This window comes from Cynoglossus semilaevis, chromosome 4 (genome assembly GCF_000523025.1).
Source record: "Cynoglossus semilaevis isolate Cse_v1.0 chromosome 4, Cse_v1.0, whole genome shotgun sequence".
In the NCBI taxonomy this organism is placed as follows: Eukaryota; Metazoa; Chordata; class Actinopteri; order Pleuronectiformes; family Cynoglossidae; genus Cynoglossus; species Cynoglossus semilaevis.
In genome coordinates this window covers 12,097,523-12,119,074 of record NC_024310.1, presented here as the reverse complement: position 1 = coordinate 12,119,074, position 21,552 = coordinate 12,097,523, and the positions used below count along the sequence as shown (strand labels likewise).

General features: G+C 40.2%; 1 protein-coding gene across 1 annotated transcript in view; it reads left to right on the top strand.

Moving 5' to 3' along the window:
- Positions 1-21,552, top strand: part of elna (elastin a) — a 47,496-nt gene that overhangs the window by 4,724 nt on the left and 21,220 nt on the right. Inside the window, exons 2-5 of the mRNA XM_017031877.2 lie at positions 5,767-5,835; positions 6,321-6,368; positions 7,405-7,494; positions 7,985-8,011. Of these exons, the coding sequence (XP_016887366.1) occupies positions 5,767-5,835; positions 6,321-6,368; positions 7,405-7,494; positions 7,985-8,011 (234 nt within the window). The remainder of the gene's footprint in view (positions 1-5,766; positions 5,836-6,320; positions 6,369-7,404; positions 7,495-7,984; positions 8,012-21,552) is intronic.

Here is a 21,552-nt window from a genome sequence, read left to right as displayed (position 1 = left end):
ACCTACATTTATAAATGAAACAGTATGTTCCCCTTGGTGGTATATGTCACATCTAAAGGATTTTTTTTGGAGAGGGAAAAAACGCATAACTCAAGTGAAACATGCTGCGTGATGAATAGTCCTTTATAGCTTTACAACTTTAACTGTGTCAGTTCCTTACAGTGGCATAAATCAATGTCTTCAACAGTCCTCACGTGAACCAGACCCCACTGACGGAGTGAAATCAGTGAATCGGCTTTTAATTATCCTTAAACAATGGTCATGATGTAAAGTAGGGAGTAAAATCAACCGTAACAGCTCAACTTTTTTAAACACTGCAAGTCTGTGTTCTCCGTTCAAACCATTTACGCTGCATTTCAACTTTGGGAGAACAACATCTGTACTCAGTGGAGTCGTTACTTTTAGGCAGAGATCAGACCAAATGCAAAGCGGCAAAAACACAAATCAGATGCTCCGTCACCAAAACGTGCTCCAAGCTTGGGCTTCGTAATGCACAAAAGCAAACAGCAACTGAAAGAGCTCTTTGTCAGTTCCGTGCTGGATTTCATTTTATCTGTGTGAGGTGCAATAGTTCCATGCAGATCTGCTGTATAAATAGCAGGATTTATCAGAAGAAAAACAAAAAGATGTCATCGATAACAAAACTTAGAGATGCACTCCTGGCTCTTTAAAGGCTTCATTTATCTTCTCTGATGAGTTCAAAACCTGGTGTAAATCAACCAGCTCGCAATGATTTACAAAAGCTGGCAATGCAGGATGAAGAAGAAGAGTAGAATTTGAAATGAAATTTAGTCCTGAAATTGTACACAAATCTCAGGTAAAAAAGTTATCCATCAATGTATCACTTGGGTGCTGTCTCCAGCATCACTGATCAACAAGATTCATTGAATGACCACCAAGGAAAAGAATACACAATTCAGTCAGATGAAGATAGCTGTCCAGTCTAGACTATTTCATCTCTGTCTTGAAGATATTCTCCTTTTACACCAACACACCTGGAGATGTTTAGTACGACTGAGGATCATTTTATAACCCATTTTGCCTGAGAGGGGGATGATCTAGATGATTAGTAATCATGATCGACCCTCTGTCAAACAAAATACATTTATGGAGGACTGCCAAATAAAGACAACTCAACTTAACAAACAAGTCTGGCCCTTCATACAGAATTGAATGTCAACACTGGAACTAAATCCTTGACTCAAACAGTCCATGGATCGACGTTTGTTATCAGTCAAATTTGTTAAGAAATAAACTTTAAACGCACTGTAAAAATAACATCTGATAATAAATTACAGCTGACTGGCTTCAGGAGTTTGTTTCTAAGCAGGTGATTGGTCCATCAGTGACAGCTGGTCTGATGAAGGTTGAGTGAAAAGGGGAAGGTGCAGTCGATGTAGACAGGATAAAGTTGGCATGGCTTGACTGGAGGACAGGAAGTACTAAGAAGTACTACAGTATGTTATGTACGTGTCTCCTAATGTCACTGTCTCAACCTGTGACTCAGCCTCCAAGTAAGTAGGGGAAAGTTTACCATCTGTGACTGTGTTTGGTTGAAGTCGTTGTTTCTGGTTGTACGGACAGGATGTTTGGCCTGATTTTACTCCTAGTTACTACTAGTTGAGAAAGGACTGGGATGTCAAAATTGACACAAAATTGCTCTTAATGACACTAGTGACCAGGATGGGAGGAGTTAGCCATGATTTTACCTGCACGGCTCAGGTTCCTTGAGTTGTAAAGGTCATGTCAAAGGTCAACCCTTTTTATTTTTATCTCCTGGTTTCACTGTCATGTCCTCCCAGATGTCTCTGTGACTGGCTCTGGGCCTCCATGTTGGCGGTGACGTGTGGTCTTGGGAGCTTGTTCCCCCTCCCTGGCTGAGGCTCTGTCTTTTATATGATGTTGGAATCTAAGCACCAGAGAGCGGAGGTGAAGTCAGGTTACAGGGCTTAGCCTTTTTTTACTTTCTGAAACACTTCTTAGTCATCCGTCCCCACCGGCCAACCAGAACTGGAAGCAGCAGAGTGGAACGGGTCCTAGTAGTGGTCTGATAGCAGAGCAGCTGTCACGTGTATGATAACAGGACATGTTAGGACGCCAGGAACCACAGTGTTTACTTCACTGTGCTGTTGCTCTGTTTTGCAGTAATGGAGTTTTTCCATGAAGACAGTTTCTAACCTTCTCATTTGGGACACATCGATTAGGAAATAAATGTAGCAAAAGGTTTACCAAAATATTTAAAAATATATTTTTAAAAAAAGTGTCGCATTTCAGTGAACATAGCAGACTACTGCAGTGGTGAGAGTTGTTAAACAAGTAACACAGAGTTCGACGTGCTTTTCACTCTGTAGCTACATTTACTGTAGTTAATGACCAATTAACAGAGCCTCTGAGCAGACTTGTGGAAATGTCCCATTACCATTACACCATCATGAATTAGGTGAAACGAAATCTCAAAGTGAAATGTCACTGACATGGTAGGCACGGTGGAAAAAACCTGTCACTGGCTTTAGTTTAAATCAGTAACAGAACAGGCTTTGATTTGTACAGTTTCCTAACGCTCTGTTCACTCATTACTCCCAGGCCCAGCAACATTTAATGCTCATAAAAAAAAGTTTTCACAAGCCAGTATTTTATTTTCTTCTCTTTGATTGTTCATTGTGGCTAAAGTTTACAAATTCCATTTTTCATCTGCAGGCAATATTTCCAGCGCTGATGTTCGGGCAAAATCTAAAATAAATCATCAAGTCAGATAAACACTCGAGGAACATGTCTTTTCTCACTTTCTGAGCCAACACTCAAAACAATGCATTATGGATCAATTATACAATGAACCGAGTGCAGTCTGTTTCAGATGTCATCCATGTTGTTGTCAAAAATCCGTTCACACCTAATCACTCACTGTTTACATTGATGTAAACATTACTTTTAACTTGAAACTATTTTACACATATGGATTTATATCAGTGAGCTCTTGTCATAACATCACATCTACTGTAGATGGGATTACAGAGTACAATAAGACTGATCGGATCAGTACATTTATATGACTCATGATTAGAATAAATATATAGATCAACAAAAAACCAAGTGCTCCTTTAGCTGGAAATATATGGCTTCGTTTTTCTTTGGATGAAATTCAAATTAAATATAACACGCCTTCAGAATAAAAGTCAGTTAAGAGACTCCTGCATTTCCCCCTGGGAAGCAGGGGAGCCTTTAAGGAAGAAAGTTAAGAAAAGTGGTTCTTGCTCAATGCACAGCCACAGTCGTAGTGGAAATGTAACCTGTGATCCTATGATAATAAGCCCCGTCCTGAAACCACTGTGCCACAGGCTGCGAGTAACTGTGTAATAAAACCTGTTAAAGCTTTTGGAGAGGTCTGAAAGACGTGTCGCGTTTAAGACATTAAAAAAAACTACATTAAAGTAGTAGATCATTGTAACTTACCATCATATGGGTTTTGGGTTCGAATCCCACCTTGACCTTCTTCAGTGGGCCCTTCTAACAGCAGTACTTGACATCTACGCTGTGTAATAGTTTCAGTAGTTGCCCTTACAAATACAGGCTAAATATCCAACAAAGTAATCTTTTGAGAAGTTGCTCTACCTCGTACTTCCAATTACTAATGACTGACTGCATTTGGACCTGAATGATGATGTGTGTTTAGGGTGATTACTACAGTCGGATCAAGTGTAATTAATCAACAGTCATATCAGCCCAGATCAGGTTCACCGATTTCAGAGGTGGTAATATATGTCCGCTCTTGTTACACACTTAAACTCTGCAGTTTGCACATTTCCTTCTCTTTCACTGGAATCAACCTGTTCCAGAAAGAATAAAACGCTTGGAAGCGGAGGCCTCTAACCACGTTGGCATGATGTCATCACCAGGAAAAGTCATTACATGAAAACAACTGTTCAAGTCTCTACGCCTTATATTCTAGACTGGATTCAACGGTGAAATAAAATGTACTTCGTTCACTCTCCGGAGGTCCACTCAGTGTCATTCCAGCACACTCTTATAACATGGGCGCATTTACAAAGAGTGGGAGCGCATAATGATGATGATTCGATAATCACAGCAGTTAGGGAGAAATCTAAAAATTTATTAGGGAAGGTCGCTTGGCAGATGTGAGTATGTGACTTTATGCACGGTCACAGTGAACATGACGGATTCTGTTAAATTGATACAGTAGCCTGATTTTTTTTTTTCGTTTTCCACTTTTCCTCTAGCTCAGAGGAAAAGTGGAGCAGAGTGAAACTCTCGCCTTAGCTTGCAGCACAGAGACAGGAAATCCTCCTTTTGATTGTGAGAAGAAGGAGCAGAGCTAACAACAATCACTCAACCTCTGTTGTTCCATGTCTGCACCTAAAACGCAGCACCGCAGCCACGGCATGGGCCGGGTGGCAGAAACACACACACACAAACAGAAACTTTGCTCAAAGTGACTTTGCCATTTGATAATGAAACCCAGACCCAGGCCGACTGTTTATTCCTACTTGAGCCTGTGGGATTTAGCGTTTCTTTGGTCTTGAGTCTTACAAACCTCAAGGAATCTGTTCAGTACTAACGTCATCCAGCTCCACCATCTCCCCAAAACTGGTGAAGAACAATAGCTGATTTCACACAGGCGTCGAGAAAAAAAATGAGATGTGTTACAGATGACCATTTTTAGTCAAGACATGTTTTTCTCTAAAGCAATAACAGACTGGATGTCTTAGCCCATACCTATCAGATCTGGACAGCAGACTTGGATGTGTTCATATGACAATGTTGTGCTTCTTAACTTCAACGAAAACAAACCAGGGTTATACCAACACTCCACATACTGCAGTACATTAGGTAGATTGTCTTACCAAAGCAAAGGGATGGAGGAAAACATGATACTTGACGGCACGTTTTCTTCAAGCGATGACAAACTTTGAAATCTTAATATTTTCTCATTTCCCTCCAACAACTGATTTGTCTGGCTTTTGCACCTGACTGGTTCCCCCCTTGGTGACAGCTCTCTTTTGTGACCTCAGCTGTTCTCTACACAAAGATTATTTATTTTATAATGGCATAACATCAAAAACCAGGTCAAAAACTCTTACTGAATGGCTCAAAACCACAGGTTTCCCTCCAACACCATCAGGCTCTAATACAATGTACAGTAAGTACTTCCACTAATGGTCAAACAGAGGTGGACAGAGCTCCAACTGCTGTCTGTGTTCACACAACACTGGCTAATAAACACAAGGCCATGTCCCACATGTGGTTTACATTAATTAGGCTTAGAACACATGTAAAAACCATTAAACATAATGATTCTGCTCCAGCCTCCGATCTCATCGTTCTACTGATACGAACCAGGTTTTGCCCTTTTATAAAATATAAGTGGAATTCTTGCTTTAGATCGTCGCTCCCAACGGAGTAAGCTGTTAGTTCTCTCGGCACAACTGGAGTAATTTTTTTAACGACAAAAGAGGAGGATGAGGCCACTGTGCTTGGTGCTGACGTACAAGAATCTCAGTGAATGGGCCAGAAATCTGCTAGGAATGAGGTTAAAGGGTGTAGCTGTTGATTGAGCTACAAAAATGTTCTTGTTTCTTTTGAATTTTCAAAAAAAAAACACCTTGTCCTTAAATCCACGCTCTGACCTGAGTTATTTTGCAGTGACAGTTGATATGATCTGGGTCAGTGTTTACAAATGCTATTGTAAAAAAAAAAATCATCTCTCGTATGTTGGTTCTGACCTTTTGCTCCCACTCTCGTGTCTTTCAGGTGTGTATGTACCAACTGGGACTGGGATTGGACCAGGTGGTGTTGGAACAGGAACTGGATTCTTTCCAGGTAACAGAGCTGCCTCCAATGGCTGTCTGGCAGCTTTAGACCAGGACTCAGCCACAACAGAGTCTGTTTGTGATTAGCGGAGGTATAACAGTCACGGTGAACTGTACAACAAGACTGTTAAAAAAAAGGCAAAAAACAATAAAACAACCTTATGTCAACCTGGGCTTGAACTTGTCAACATTAGTAGCTGCTTTATGTGGTAAACCAATGTCATTTTTCTGTGTGTATACTGTATGTAAACTTACAGCACTGGAACTCTACTGCGGTTCTATTATTGTTCTTGCATTAATTAACACACAGTAGGTGCCAGTGTGCTGAAATAAATATAAAAATATACAATATTGGAATGGGTTCCATACATAAAATTACTATGCTTTAAATAATAAGTTATGAAGTGGGATTCTAAACAGCAAAATCACACACCTGTAACCACTCATGTAGGTACAACTATACTCACCAATCTGTGTTGTTGTTGTTTTCAAAAGGATCTGCTGGAGCAGGCCCTGCAGGATATAAACCAGCCAAGGCTGGAGGTGAGTGCACCCTGGATTTACTGTGTTAGCTTGTATTAAATCTAAGGAGACTGGTCTTGTTTATTGTAAACACATATGATGTTATGTAATCACACATACTTCAACAACAAAAAATGTTAATTTTTTATTTCTAACTCTACCGTACCAGGACTGTTGAGCTAACGCTAACAGACAGCTCTGGTGTCTGTATCAGGACTGTTGCAGCTAACATTAGCTCTGGTGTCTGTATCAAAACTGTTGTAGCTAATGTTAGCTGCGGTGTCATTAACAGGATTTCTGTGGGTAATGTTAGCTTTGGTGTTTGAACCAGGACTAATCTAGCTAACGTTAGCACTTGTGTCTGAACCAGGACTGGTATAGCTAGCATTAGCTCTGGTGTCAGGACTGTTAAACCTAACATTTTAGTTCACCAGGCTATTGCAGAACCACATGTAAGTAAGTAAGTTTTTATTGTTTTTGTATCCAGTTAGTTTTTTACAGTATTTTACTCGGGCATTGTCCAGTAACACATTTATAGCAGAATCCTGCTACTTTTAGCTGCTCTCTTCTGGCAGATCTCGTTGGCTGCAGTCTGATCCAATATGCCCTCTTTGGAGTATTTAAATGTACAAGACAAACTTTCTGGGAATAGATTATTCTAAATTAAACCATTTCAACACTGTGATATTTTTAAGTTCAAATTGCACGTGTTTGTGAGATGGAGAATCCAACAAATTAAACCTAATAAAAACCAAGATAAAACAGATTGCATTTCTACAGACAGATCTGGAGGAAACAGACTTCCAGACACAAGTTAGAATAATTCAACTCAGGATATTGCTGTGATAAAAACGATGTTGTCCAGACCAGCCACTAAATCAATGCCATTTCATTAAAAACATTTTACAGCTTTTGTGGTTTGGTTAAACGTTGAGGTCAGTTAACTTTATTCTTGATTTTTTGTTTTTAAAATATGTTGATTAAAACTGTTGAGCAAAAATGTTGATTAATGAAGACAGGAATAATAATGATGTGCTTAATCATGTTTCCTTTACAGTCGGAGGTTATGGAGGTGGTGCAGGCGTCGGTGTGGGTCCAGGTGGTCTAGTACCAGTTGGTGTTGGACCAGGAGGAGTGAGATTAGGAGGTATGTGTACATATACTTGTCTTTTTGCCAAAGTTTTTTCGTTCATTAATAAATATTAGGGAAATGCCACAAAAATTTCAACACATCACAAAATCTGCCCTCTGTTGGGGGCAGATGTAAACAGGGATTTGGGGCAAAATGTCCTTAAAAATTTCCCTTTCTCTCTCCTCTGGGGAAGACTGTGAATTATTAATAGACTTATAGGAGCCAATGTCATTGTCTTCTAAATGTCGTGCAATACCCTAATGAGCCACAGATGACACTGTTTATATTGTGGTGTTGAAACTAAGATTTAAAAAGAAGGTCCTGCAAAAAAAGAATGACAAAATATTTGAAAGCAAGCGCTTAATGTTCAAATGTTTAAACCGAATACTGTACTGTATACTATAGAAAAAAGGGGAAAAAAGAAAGAAAAAGAAAAAGCAATGTGTATTTTAATGAAATGATCTAAACATTAACTTTGTCTTTCTTCTTGTTTTTTACCCAGCAGGCCAAGGTGGGAAGGGACCTAAACCAGGTAGGCTGAAGAATTATATTAACAATGTATGAATGCTGTATTTAAGGACTATATTCTTAGATGACATTTGAAACACCTTGAAAATGCTTCATAATGCTATGTGGTATACTGTACATCATTTAGGAACTACTGGTTTTCTGTCTTGTGGTCAACCAGTCAAGTCAGGTTAATTTCTACAGCCCAGAGTCACAAACTCATGTTGCATGAAGGGACTTTACAATCATAGATACATGTTAAGGTTGAATCACCTCCAGAAACCTCCAAAATAATCCAAATAATAAACCTGGAGAGCCAGGTTTGTGATTGGTCGTCGATTAATGTCTCTGCCCAGTGTTTTTCCATCAGCGTTGGTTAACACTGGCTCTGCAGATGTCTTTGGCATCCTTGCAATCGTGCAAAGATTTTACCACTCCTTCACCTGGCCCCCATTCAGGAGCGTTGATTGGCAGAGTGCTAACGGCCATCAGCGCCAGCCAAACAATTGTACCATAGCATTGATTAATGTTGTTGTAATGTTAGACCAACACAATATCTGGAAACCTCCGCTGAACGAAGCCACAGCCCTTCACTCAGACACCGTACAGTAAATATTTTTTCTGGGATTCAGGCCACACTGCGTTGGCACTTTGGAAAGTGTTCAGCAGTCGTTTGATTTCCGCACACGCAGCTGATACCATCTCGGCATACCTCTATGTGTGCTGTAAGATAAGAAACCGGGCAATCATCGTAGGGTCCCAATAACTCCTGGAGCCTGTTACTGAAGGGCCGCTCCTGAGGGCCACACCCCTGCAGACGCCCAAGCGTCGCAGCTGGGGAGAGGCCTCCTATGAAAATGACTTAATTTCCAGTGATTGGTGGAAGTTTATCTTGGCTGACAACAGCAAGGTTTCACTTGGGAAATGTTGTCCCAGCTTTTAAGTGTTCAAGTTCTTCCTCACCAGGCGAATTGTTGGTGAGAAAAGAGGAAGCAACTGGTGTTGAGGGCACCTACTCGTATGTGTGTGTTTGTGTGTGTGTGCACTCCTTTCCACATTCCTTACTAATCCTTGTTGTATTTGAAAAAATTAAAACCGTTAGAGCAGAAAGAACATCTGGGGTTGTTTAAGGTGTATCCTTTTTTTAAACAGAGATCTAAAATCACAGTAACATTTTTACACAAATTTCACTTCAGGGTAGAAGTCAGGTAAACAAACTCCAAATGCTCTAATGTTTCCATCACTGGTGTCTGTTAATATTTTCTTAATCCGTTCTTCCAGGAAAATTTTTACCTGTAGCAATCCAAAATCAAACTGGACACCAGCATAACTTGGATTTATTATGTTTCCATTTTACACAAACCTACAGTACGTAGAGTTGTGCGCATAAGTCTCTGGCTTTCCCTGCCGACAATCTTTTACAATGAAAGGAAGCTAATGCACTTGTAATTTACAAAATCTGTTGAGGTCCTACAAAGCTTCTACGTGATCATTATCTGTCTGCCAAAACATTTGACAAAGGGCTTTTAGCCAAGAACTGGGACTATCTGGGCGTAGTGTACAGACACTCGTTACGAAATGAGAAGAAAGTGAACAAATAAAAGATAGAAAACAAAGTAGCAGGCCAGAAAAATGTCAAAGTCTGATTAATGGTATATCAAAGTAGTTTCTTCTGGAGAGAAAAAAAAGAAAAATAAGAACGAAAAACTGGAAGGATGTAGCTCAGGATAAGAAATGCATTTGGCTTTTCCATTCAATCATCAACTGTTGACCAAAGGCTTATCAAAAAAGTCTTAAAGGAAGGCTGGCAGCCAAATAATGTCTCCAAGGTGGGGCAACAGTGAGTAGAGACTGGGCAAAAGATCCAGGGAAACACACAAAAAGGTTTGACGTTTTTGGTTTGAATCTCCATTAGTATGTGAAGGAATTAATCACTAACAGCTGTTTGGAATTTTTAGTAAAATATAGACGAGGCTCTGTACGTGTTTGGGGCTGCATTTCAGTCAGTAGTGCTGCATAAGAGAGCTGGGTAAAGATGATGAATTGATTGAGTTCAGAGAAGTTCTTCAGACACAAAGCCCTTTCTGACGCAAACCAACCCTGGATTTGACACTGGCTGGTATCGAACCAAGAACCCTTGACTAATGAAAAAAATTATGAATCTCCAACATCGTACATGATCTTGAAAACAGATGGTGGCACATTTTCAGTACTTGGTTTGCCTCAAACTGTCTGGACCTCAGTATGGACAGGGAGGAGGTTACCGGGCAACAAACCTTTGAAAAACAGATTTTAATCTTTTAAGTTCCTTGAACAGGTTTACTCAGGAATACCTTAAAATAATGGGAAAGTAATGACAAAATATTTTCATGCATTCTTCAAAAGAATGGAATCAGAAGGAATATTAACTACAGGTATATCAAGCACAAAACCATTGGCAGCCAAGGACAATAGTCTGCACAGACTGTTTCCATCAGCTCACAGGTCTGCGGCAGAATGACTCGTAGTTCACTGGTTTTTCAAGAACACGTGAACATGTTTTATTCAAGAGAGGTCAGTGAAGGCATCGGTACACGTCTTGTACAAATGTCGGTTCTTATATGCATCCTCCGTGGCTCATGCAGTGACAATACCACAATCCCCAGACTTGCACCTTCCCAGGTCAGTAATCAGGAACAGAACTCTGACTACGTTGTAGCGTGACTGCACTGAATTTCAGTGTAGCTCATGCAAGACCTTGTGAATGTTAAACTAATTGTGAAGCCTGTCAGTTTCCAACACTGACGATGAACCGAAAGCTGAAGAGAGGGGGGTTTCCTTTCAGGAACAGCTGTTGGACACTTTCTCTTCTTTCCTGCCTGCTTCCAGGCAAATGTGGAGTCTAGTCTCATCTCCGTGATTCCTGAGACTTGGCACTGGGAGGCCAGCTTCTTGTCACTTTGAGGCAGTCTAAGGGGAGTTAACAAGAAACATGGGGTTTTTTTTTTGCCGTGTTGATGGAGCTTTATCTGCTTTCCGCTGAGGAAAAATGTGTCTGAGCTGAATGTTTTAGGTGGGTGTCCATGTTCCGCCTGCCAACCGAATCTGTGAGAGCAAATTGAAGACAACATGCTGTCTGCCCAACTTGCTCCCTCTTGCTAAATACTGAAAAAGTAACAGTGCACACCACCGTGGTTGAGTTTATTCAAATTTGAAACCTGTTAGTCAGACACAGCTGGAAGTGAATTCAAAATACTTTAACCAAAAGCACTCGGTTGATTTTCTCTTATACGTAACCTCAGCTTTATGATCGTTTTTAATATCTTGTGCATACAGTAAGTACTCTACATCACGGCCAGTGTTTTCCTCTTTCAGTTCAATCTCTCATTGTCCTTATGGTAGTTTATTTGAGTAGTTCAACAACATTGGCAGTTTGGAGGAATTTTAACATCAGGCACAAAGACCGGAGCAGGACTGACTGTAAGATTTATGCTGCTGTGATCCCGGCCTCCTGCTGGGCGTCCCCACTGTGATGCCCTCACCTGTTCTCACAGATGTGTTTCACCTGTACATAACACATCCAGTTCATTGCATATTTATCGAAAGAAATGCAGACATATAGTTAAAAAGAAAAATAGCAAAAATACTATTTCATGGCTTTTTGTCACACATTTGTGTCTCTGGAATGTTTGTCTACTCCTTGAGAGAGTTGTAGGTGCTATGTAGGTGATTTACCATGTCAGTGATTTATAATCTGCCAAAAATCTAAACAGGCAAGTGAAGAAGCCAGCTGAAATGTCCCCTTCAAAGGTAGGAATTCTTATCTAAGGTAATTTAGTCAAAACTAATCCTTCTAAAAGAGTTTGTTATTTTAAGTTACATGAACAGTTAAAACAAACGTTCTTTACTCAGTAACTGTGTCTAATACATACTGATGGAGCAGTTAGCCCAGTAGTTCCCAGGCTTTTTTTTGGCTAGTGACCTAAGGGTTTTGACATCACAAATTTCTGGCAACCCCAGAGACATTTATTTTGTCTAGAATTCATCCTTGTTTGTTTTACTGTGTCGTAAATACAGAGATTAGACTAATTATCACATGATGTTTTTATCAGTATTTCTTATATTAATTACTTGACATTTCAGGTGATCTCATTTTAATTCCAGAAGATCTAAGAAGGGGTCACAACCCCAAAGTTAAAAGTGTTTTAAAATGATGCAGATCTGAGTCAGTGATCGTTATTGAACGTGTTGTTGATTCTATATATGTTTGACTGTCTGCAAAATATTTAGTTTTTACCTTTTTTTTACCTTTAGTAATATTTTATATTATAGCAGCATTATTTTAAAGCTCTCAGCAGTCCCTGACCGTTTCTTTTCTTCTTGTGGACAACAAGACCTTTTTACAAAGACAGAAAAACACTGTCAGTGGACACATCTGTGCTGTCACATTCACTTTACAATATAATTTTGTCCTTGCAAATCCACATGCAGCGCAGGAGAAGCCAGATCTGGTCACAAGAGAGGCATCAACAAACAGGAATACATGTCAGTGTCAGGCGTGAACAGTCGTACTTAGCACTGAACAGGGCCTTTGAGGATTCCAGAGTCCAGACGGCTGTGAAACGGAGAACTGCAGCCTTTTTGTTTTTGTTTTGCAGACGTTACATATGTGGATTTGAGTTTCATTACCCAAATACTTATTTAGTAGCTGGAACTCTCCAAGAGTTTGCTTGAATGCAATTGATTGTCCACGAGCTCATTATGAACTCTGAAAGTCTGGATCGTTTGAAAGATTAGATCATGCGTATCTCACTACATCACCGATTTGTACACCTGTTTCTTTTGTTCATCTCCAAAGCCTCTGGTTTATATCAGGGATTTAGTTTGAAGGCACAGTCAGTGCACATGTTTGCTCCACGACAGGGAGTGGAGGAATGTGGGAGAGATGAGGAAGTACGGAGGACAGAGAGGAGAAGGAATGAATGGATCGAGGTTGAAAAGGGCTGATAGTTCGTGTATACAGTAAACATCATCCTTCACCGACATCACACAAACACGCAAAACATTACGTGAACATCCATTTATGCCGCACACATGCTCAGAGAGAGAGAGAGAGAGAGAGAGAGAGAGGGAGAGATTACAGAAGAAGAAAGCGACTGATGGATGGAGATGAAGATGAAAGTGTTCAGTCCAAAACAAGATGAGCCTGGAGGAGGTTGAGTGTCTGAGAGCACACATGTTTTTGATTGGTGCAGCTGAGACCTGGAATCATCTGCCTGCAAATGCACATTTGTACATATAAATGTGTTGATGGTGTTTTTGTTTACGTTGCACATGTGAGCTGGTTGTAACGCACACAGAAATATACTGTATTCATCCATATGCCGTTCCAAAGAGCTGCTGCTGACATGAAAACACACACACATGGTGAATTAGCTGCTTGTTCAGCTTGGCTTCAACACACCTTTCTCTTCTCTCCTCCAGTCTGTCCTGCAGCAGCTCTCTGTGCCAAACATTCATTAGCTTGGAACCTGAACTGTCTGCAGAGGAAACTTTTTAATATCAGACCCACACATCAGCCCCCACCCCCCCAGACACACACACACACACCACAGAGCCCACCCAGCGTACACAGAGCCAACGACGCTTGTTTATTCACTCTGGAAAAGCCTGTTGTTTCTCTTGCAATTTTTCTCGTGTGATCTCACCACATGTTGTTGTTAGTGTCTACAATAATCTCACCAATTCATCTTGGGAACAAAATTTATATCGCAGCGGATCAAGATAGAGATAAGGGCTTTATGAGTTTTTATTGGTGTCTAATTCATCACGCATGTCCAACGATACGCTGTGTAATTGGGATATTTTTCTTCACTGGACCAACACGTTGTCTATGACTCAACAACAGCGCCACTCCCCCACCGCCTCGGCTCTAATGACACAGAACAGGTCTCAGTGTCAGCGCTGCAGCCTTGTCACCTTGTTATGAAGTGCCGGTTGTGACCAGTGCGGTTCTTTTCCATGTTCACTCTCTGAGCTGATGAGCCATTCCGTGGCACGGTCTCACAACCTCTCCCCAGTTCCTCCTGCCAGCAGGTCTGGACCATGGACTGCTTTCCTTGTCCATCTGGCAGCAGCGTCTACATGATGTTTATGCAGTGACATAGACATTTATTGGTCTCTTTTTTTTTTTCCTGGAGAGTCAGTGAAGACAATCAGCAGTGGAATAACTTGGTTTCATCCACTGGCAAGAGTGGACACGACTCTGTTAAGTCAGATGACACTCGGGCCAACTTTGGCCCCTGAAGGCTCAGACTTTACAGAACAGATGTGTTTAAAAAAGGAAAATATGAATTTTTACAGTTGAAACCATCAACCATCACCGAACCCAAAGAAAAATTGATCATTTTCTTAGTTTAGGTTTTTTATTATTTTCCATTTGCTTTTATAAACAAGACATTTTTATACAGATTAAGAATGTAATATCTTTGTTTAGGAAGATTATTTTTTTGTTGATACAGAAGCAAAAACAAATTGCAAAAAACAGCATTCACCAGAGAAATCTTCTAGTCTGACATATTGCCTTGAATACAAAGTATATAAAAAAATGTTTGGATAAGAGTTTAACTCTTAGCCGATAAAGGATAAAATAGAAACCAACTGTTTCGTCCCTTAGAACATGACAACAGCCTTTGTCAGAACTTCCTCCAGAAAACCAGAGTTACTGTATGACAATGACATTCGTATTCGAACTCTTGACATAAAACCTCTGAAACTGTTAAACCTACACACGACTGCAGCTTTTTGTGACCCACAAACATATTCTCTAATCACTGGTACTTTTGATTAGTGTATTTATCAGATAAATGTAATTTAGGGCTCGGCAAATGTCATTATTTATGATAAATATGTTTTTATTTATTTCAGTTTTTGTTAAACGTGCCTCAGCAGGATGCTGATTGGTACTGGCCTGCAGCTGGTGCCATCATGTGTCTTAAGCAATCGCAGCGTTTGGGGCGGGGCTTACATGAACAGAGAAATGGCAAATAGAGCTGATCACTTGATGAGTATTTTCATTTTGAATCTTAATGCTGATGATGGAGTTAAATCAAAGAACTACAGTATTGGGAATCACTGCAAAATTGAATTGAAGTACTGAAGTACTTTGACCCTTTATTGTTAAATGTTTGCAAACCAAATGTCCTTGCCCTTCTGTAAATGAAGCGGTGGTTTTTAAACAAAGGTTAACAGTACACAACTTTTGAATTCATTTTTAAATTCAATTATAACAATGTGATCAATCAGAGAAAATGCCATTAATTCCAACTGCAGTTTTTTACTGTTGACCTCTGCCTTGGTGCATTAGCCTGCGTGTATGTAACACTGATGCACAGATTGATAAGGATTTTTTTTCTCTCTCCATAATAAAAGGCAGTAGAGCGTCCCATGTGTTTTTCATAGTGAAATGCTTCGGATGGCTGTGCCATGATGACAGTCATTGTAATGACGGAGGAACTTGGAAAATGCTTTTGAAGCTAACACACCATTACTAACATCACTCCTTCAATTTGAATGTTGTGACTTCAGCCAACACGTCCAACATCATCGCTCTCTCACTCTCTCTCTCTCTCTCTCTCTCAATGCTGTGTTGTCAGCAAAGTGAAATCTCTACAGTTAGTTTCATATGTGGACCAGCTGGGAGAGGAAGTACACTCAGCCAATTTTACATACCATAGGCAGCGGCTGTGATTGTTGCCTGGATTTTAACTCGACTGTGTATAAGCTGCACAAGTGACATGGACCAAAGTAGTCGACGATCAGCTGCTGGATTCTGTAGATTGGTCGTCCTGACTCTTTACTTGACTTTTCTGCCTTTTTGTCTTGCTGCTCAAAAACATGTAAAATATCATATTTGTAATTATAGTGGAAAATAACTATCTGATGTTAGTTATTTAGTACCTGGTGGAGGTACTTTTAAAACAAAAATAATATAAGGAAGGTGGTATGAGACTGAAAACTGTTAAATCCTCATAATCCTTCTCGTTATATCAGAAAGATAACAGCTAAGCTAGGAACAACCAACACTCCAGCCAAGCTGACCATTTTAAAACAAGGTGCATTACCGTAAATATTTACATTATATGGCGTATAAATGCGCAGTCAGAACCATCGTGTCAAACAGTTTTAGGAAAGTTCTCAGTAAATCTTTTTAAGCTAGTGCTTCACGGCCTGCCCACAGTGTTTTGGAAAGTTCTCAGTAAATCTTTTTAAGCACATGGTCTTTTTAAACACATGGTTTCTATTGTCCAGAAATGACAAGAGTTTGTTCAGTGTCTTCCTCCTCACGACAAACTCATATGTCTCCTGTTTGCAGCCAAAAATAAAGCCAGCTTTTCTAATGACTTTTAGTCTATTAGAGGCACTGGCGCTAATATTTCTCCCCCAACAGACGACATCTAAGATAAAAGTACTGGCTTCAACAGACTGGCAGAAGAATTCCAGAATTTGGCTGCAGACATTTAGGACTGTGGTCTCCATCAGAACGCACTGTTACTCTGTCTGACTTAATCAACGGAGATCCAATCATAACAGACGTGTTTCTCGCACAATAAAATTATTTTGATATTTCTTTCTTTTTCAAACTATTGGGTAACAAAGTTAATATTGTTTCTTTCTTTGGGGGGTAGAGTTGCCTCCTTCCCTTTTTTGTAGACACCCTCATTATTGACCCTGAATTCTGTTCGACTAGTTAAAAGCTCAGGTTCAGTGATGCTTTTCAGATAAGTCCGATCCTTAAAGCTGGCAGACCAGACAGGTTTTAAAAGTGTGATAAATTGCGAGCGTTTCTCATCTGTGTGAGAGCAGAGCATCTCAGGTCACGCAGAAATGAGTAAAGTGGAGAAATGTTTGTACAAGGTGAAAACTTATAGCGTGGCCTTCCCTCCTCATTATGAGTTATTGCATAAACAATGACATCACAAACCCGCTGGATATGATGTAAGGCAACGATGAACAAATTAGCACAGAATGAATTCAGGATTTACAGTGTCCTGACGGAGATGGATTTGGGTTTGTGGAGGTGAGAAACGCACCGTGGCTCAAAGACGCTGAGCTCAGACTCCTGCAGACGTCACTGGGCAGAGCAGAAGGGTTTGGCGTGATGGCAGCTCTTTTCATGTCTAATGGTGACTTTTAGAGTCGCCATTAATTTGGAGTCCTTTGTGGGAGCAGCTCAATGCCTCGGAGATGATGTGTTTGTTCTGAGGTCCAGGAGTTTGGTGAGAAAGTTAGTCAAAGGTGCTTCATCAGTGTTAAGTTCTTGCCACTAAGAAAATAAGAGCTTGTTTTCCTCATCGTATGATGCAACTGTTCCCTACAAAAATGGAAGAACAGTTAATGACCGCATGTGGCGGTTTCAGAAGTCCAGTTTTATATCTTAGATCTTAGAAACCTGACAGTTCTGAGTCTGAGTTCATCTGGCAAAGTTTTGAGCTCAGGGTTTTGGGAGTTTGTGTCGATGGTGTCAATGACTCCATGGAAGAGGAGAACAGGGAAAAAAGTCAATAAAAAGTCCTGCCGTCAGTGTGGGAGAGCATTTTTGTGCCGCATTGTGACTGTGAAAACACTAAATGGGTTCAATGTGTGAGGAACTGTGGCTTCTTAAAGCTGGTGCTCGTGACTGACAGCAGAGAGGATCTGGAAATGGCAATTAGAGAAGGGAAGTTTCGTAGCGACCAGTTATCTCACACCAAATGTAATCACCGCATCACCTCACGTCACTCTGCTCTCCTCCAACTCCCGCTGCATCACCCTGTAAGAATGCTATCTATTTACCAACTTGGAAGTATCAGTGTGGTAATTTGATACTGATAAATAAAAAGAAAAAAACAAGTGTCCCGACAGTGAAGGACACAATAATGGGCTTAGCTTTCAAAGTGTAATTTTATTTGGGACCACAGCCGAAGACACAGAATCCCCCTGTCAATCACGATGAAATGTAGAGTGTGTGTGGATCTGAAGAGCTTTGGAGGATTAAGTTTTCAACATCAGACTTTCCATCATCTTAAAGACAATTGCAATATTTGTGTCTGATGATCACATTTAACTCTTTAGTCAAGGCTGTTGTGTTGGGTTTTAAGCAGATTAAGCAGTTAATTTAACAGAATGAGTGACTTTCTCTATAACTCCTACGACACTGACGTCAAACATATGGACCAAGGGCCTAATCTGGTCCAAAAATGGATTTTATGGGTCTCCTGACAGGCTTTTGCTGAAATTCTTGGGTGAGTCTTTCAAGAATGACTTAAAAAAAAATTTGCCTCAGTGATTCTGGGAATAAAAACTGTATTTAAAGACATTTTGATGAAAATAATAAAAGTAATGGACTTTCTGAGATCAAAGTCAAAATCCTGCCCTTTTCAGATTTTGGGACAAAAATCAGGATCATACATGTTTGTGCAGATATTTCAGTTAAATGAATTTAAGAGTTTTTATATTCACAATTCTGAGTGAAATTGGTTTGAATTTAAATTCTCTCTCTCTTTTTTTGAGCATTTTGACATTTTTTTGTCTTTTATGCAATCTGTTACCCACAACATTTTACAAAATCTAATTCTATCCTATTCTCTAAAAGTCTAATAGTAGATATAGTAGTAAAGTATTAGTAGAAATCCCATACTTCATCCTCTTTCTCACAGTTTTAAGGTAAATCAAAAGCATTTATAGATTGTATGACTATTTTATGGCTATTCCTACACAACTTAGCATTAACCAATCAGCTTACAAGAAAATAAAAAAACGTGTTTTGGTCATTGTAGTTTAGATATTTTTGTTCTCGTGGTGTTCCCTTTGACCACATTGGCCCTTTCACTCTGATGCTTCATGACTCGTCCACTGGACTCTGGTTTTCCCATAAAGGCCATTCCTGACCATTCCTGACCTCTTCCTTAAGTTCATATCAGATGATAACAAATGCAACAACAAACACTTGCATGTAAGAAAATTAAAATAAATAAATATGTAAAAAATCCCTAACATTCTTGAGCTCCATTTGCAGAGTCTGTGCCACAACCTTCAGCCATCAGTTTAAGTGGAATTTTGCCATGGAATTTTCTGCTCTCTTAAATTAAAGCCTTCACAGGGAGCAGCTGGTCCACGAACTGAAGAGACTGAAGGAGAGAGGGAAAAAAATGTTTCACTCATCACCCTCGCTTTAGGCCTGATCTGAAGACGAAGGATGGAGGGTGGAAGAGAGCAGGATGAAATATTGAGGAGATTGAGCTTTAAAAAGAGAGACGTTGGTGTTATTTTGATAAATGAGTTTTGTATTCCTCTGATCGTAGAACACGAGCTCACCTTGCGTAACCCTGACAGCGGGATAGAGCAAAATGTTTCATTGGTGAGATTAAAACCAGACTTTCTCAACACTCTGGCTCGTTTTGATGAAACAGGCGTGATTGACAGTTGGTGATCATCCAATAGGAACTTGACCATTTGGAAGAAGAAGAAGAACTGTTAGTAACTGGCCTCAGGCTGCAGCGACATCATTCATGCACCATTGTCACAACATCTTGAAACTGGGGCCTGTGCCTCGTCTTCAGACTCCTTATTGGACAGCTGTTAATGCATTCATTCAATGCACCTATTATTTACAATACAAAAACACCTGACTGTGTGCAAAAAACTGAAAAACTATATAAAAAAATAATGGATTTCAGCAAAGAAAAAATTCCAATATGGAATTTATTTCTATAAATCAATACATTTTTACAATTGTCTTAGAACTTTGTGACTTATAACTTTATATAACAGTGCCATTTAGCAGACACCAGTGCATTTTCCATATTCCATATATATATATTTTTTAAATATGTTCTACGGTCAAATCTAGTTTGACATTGATTGAAAACAAACAAACCTTAACTGCTTTTGTGCCACTTTCAGTTATTTGTTTAAAGAAGAAGAAGAAGAAGAAGAAGAGTGCCAGTGGGTCAAACTCTCCAATACTTTGTTACATTTCTGTAAAACAAGACTGGACCTTTGTTCTCACCGTTTAGCTTCTGTGAGGTCATTCATCGAGCAAACAGTCGCCTTCACTGTTGGGTTGGAACACAGACTTCATCAGGGCTTCTACTGGACTAAGCACTGCTGAATTTGTCTGCACAGCTGGTGAAGCCAGTGGTCTTTCTGAGAAGTAACTGGCCTATAAAACATGTTCCTGTCACTCCTGTTCTTAGAAAACTAAATGAAGGAAATTATGAAACATTGACTCCAGTCTTCTCTCCTGTAAAGTATACGGTTTCTGTCCCTTCCATTTTGTATCGACATGGTTGATTTTAAATTAAGTTTTTTTGTCTAAAGTCCAAAGGCAGTTGGTTTTTAGTCGTTGTTTTTGGCCTCAGTCGATGCCTCGAGCACAGAGACCGTGTCAGAAATCAACCAGGGAGTGGCACAGAGGTCAGGGGATTATTTGTTACCGGGGTCATGGAGCGTGGCTGTGTGTGTGGTTCAGGACAAAGGAAAAACCAAACAGATCTGTTTGCTTTAGCTTACCTGCTGCAGTGACGCTCGTCCAACAAAAGCACAAGACTGTTCCTTCCATCCACCAGAAAATTACTCGGTGAGCGAACAATCAAGCAGCGGAGGCTCAGGTTTGGTTACCTTGTCCTCTCACTTTGACCCCGAAAACCCAAATCCTCCAGTAGTTAGTCTGCTAATGTCAGAACATGTTTCTTTCCTGCTTGTTGAAAACGTATCCAAGGTCTGCAGTCAAGGTCACACACACACACACAAACTTTTCACTCTGATTCCCAGCGTCTGCGTCTCGTCTTCCGATTTCAAATCAAAAAGCTGAGCTCCACGTGGCAGGTGCCACGACCCTGAATATAATCGCCAGACCCCAGGTTAGGTCATGCACATGTGATCGCAGGTGGCCCGCATGATGCATGTCATTTCTCATTCTCATGTCTCATGTCCTGCCCACATTGACATTCATCAGTGTTCACCAATCCTGCTGCGCGGTCTGTCACCTGGGAGTAAATATCAGACAGAACCGTTTAAGAAGAACATTTCAAGACTGACTTAAAGGGTTTCAGTCAAACCAACTCTACAGACTCTTCTGTGACAGTTTCAGTCAGTGTAGTTGTCTCATACTCATACTGTCTCATACAGCTTATACAGCTCACTGAGAGACATCAGACAAATGATACGGATTCCTTGTGTCAGTGGAGGAGATATTGGAGATGAGAAAACTCTGAATCTTTTTGATTTGTACACAAAATGATTCCTGTTATTACTTCAAGGTGTGTCTGGAGATGGTTGAGCAATTGAGGAAAATCGAGTTGAAATTGTTGAAGGAGATGGATGTGCTCTAACGTCTGGGCTCCCACCACTCACGCCGTCTTTTTGCCAAGGCCTTTGGCAAAAGTCAGCGCCCACATTTGTCTTGACTACGTCATGAAACTCCACACATCCATCTTGTCCTGCGTCTGTCCACATTCCTGCACCTCATCAGTATCTTTACCTGTGCTGCAGATTGCTGGGATGAAGTGGTCCAGGTCTCTCCTTCTCCAGCATGTCCCTCTCTCT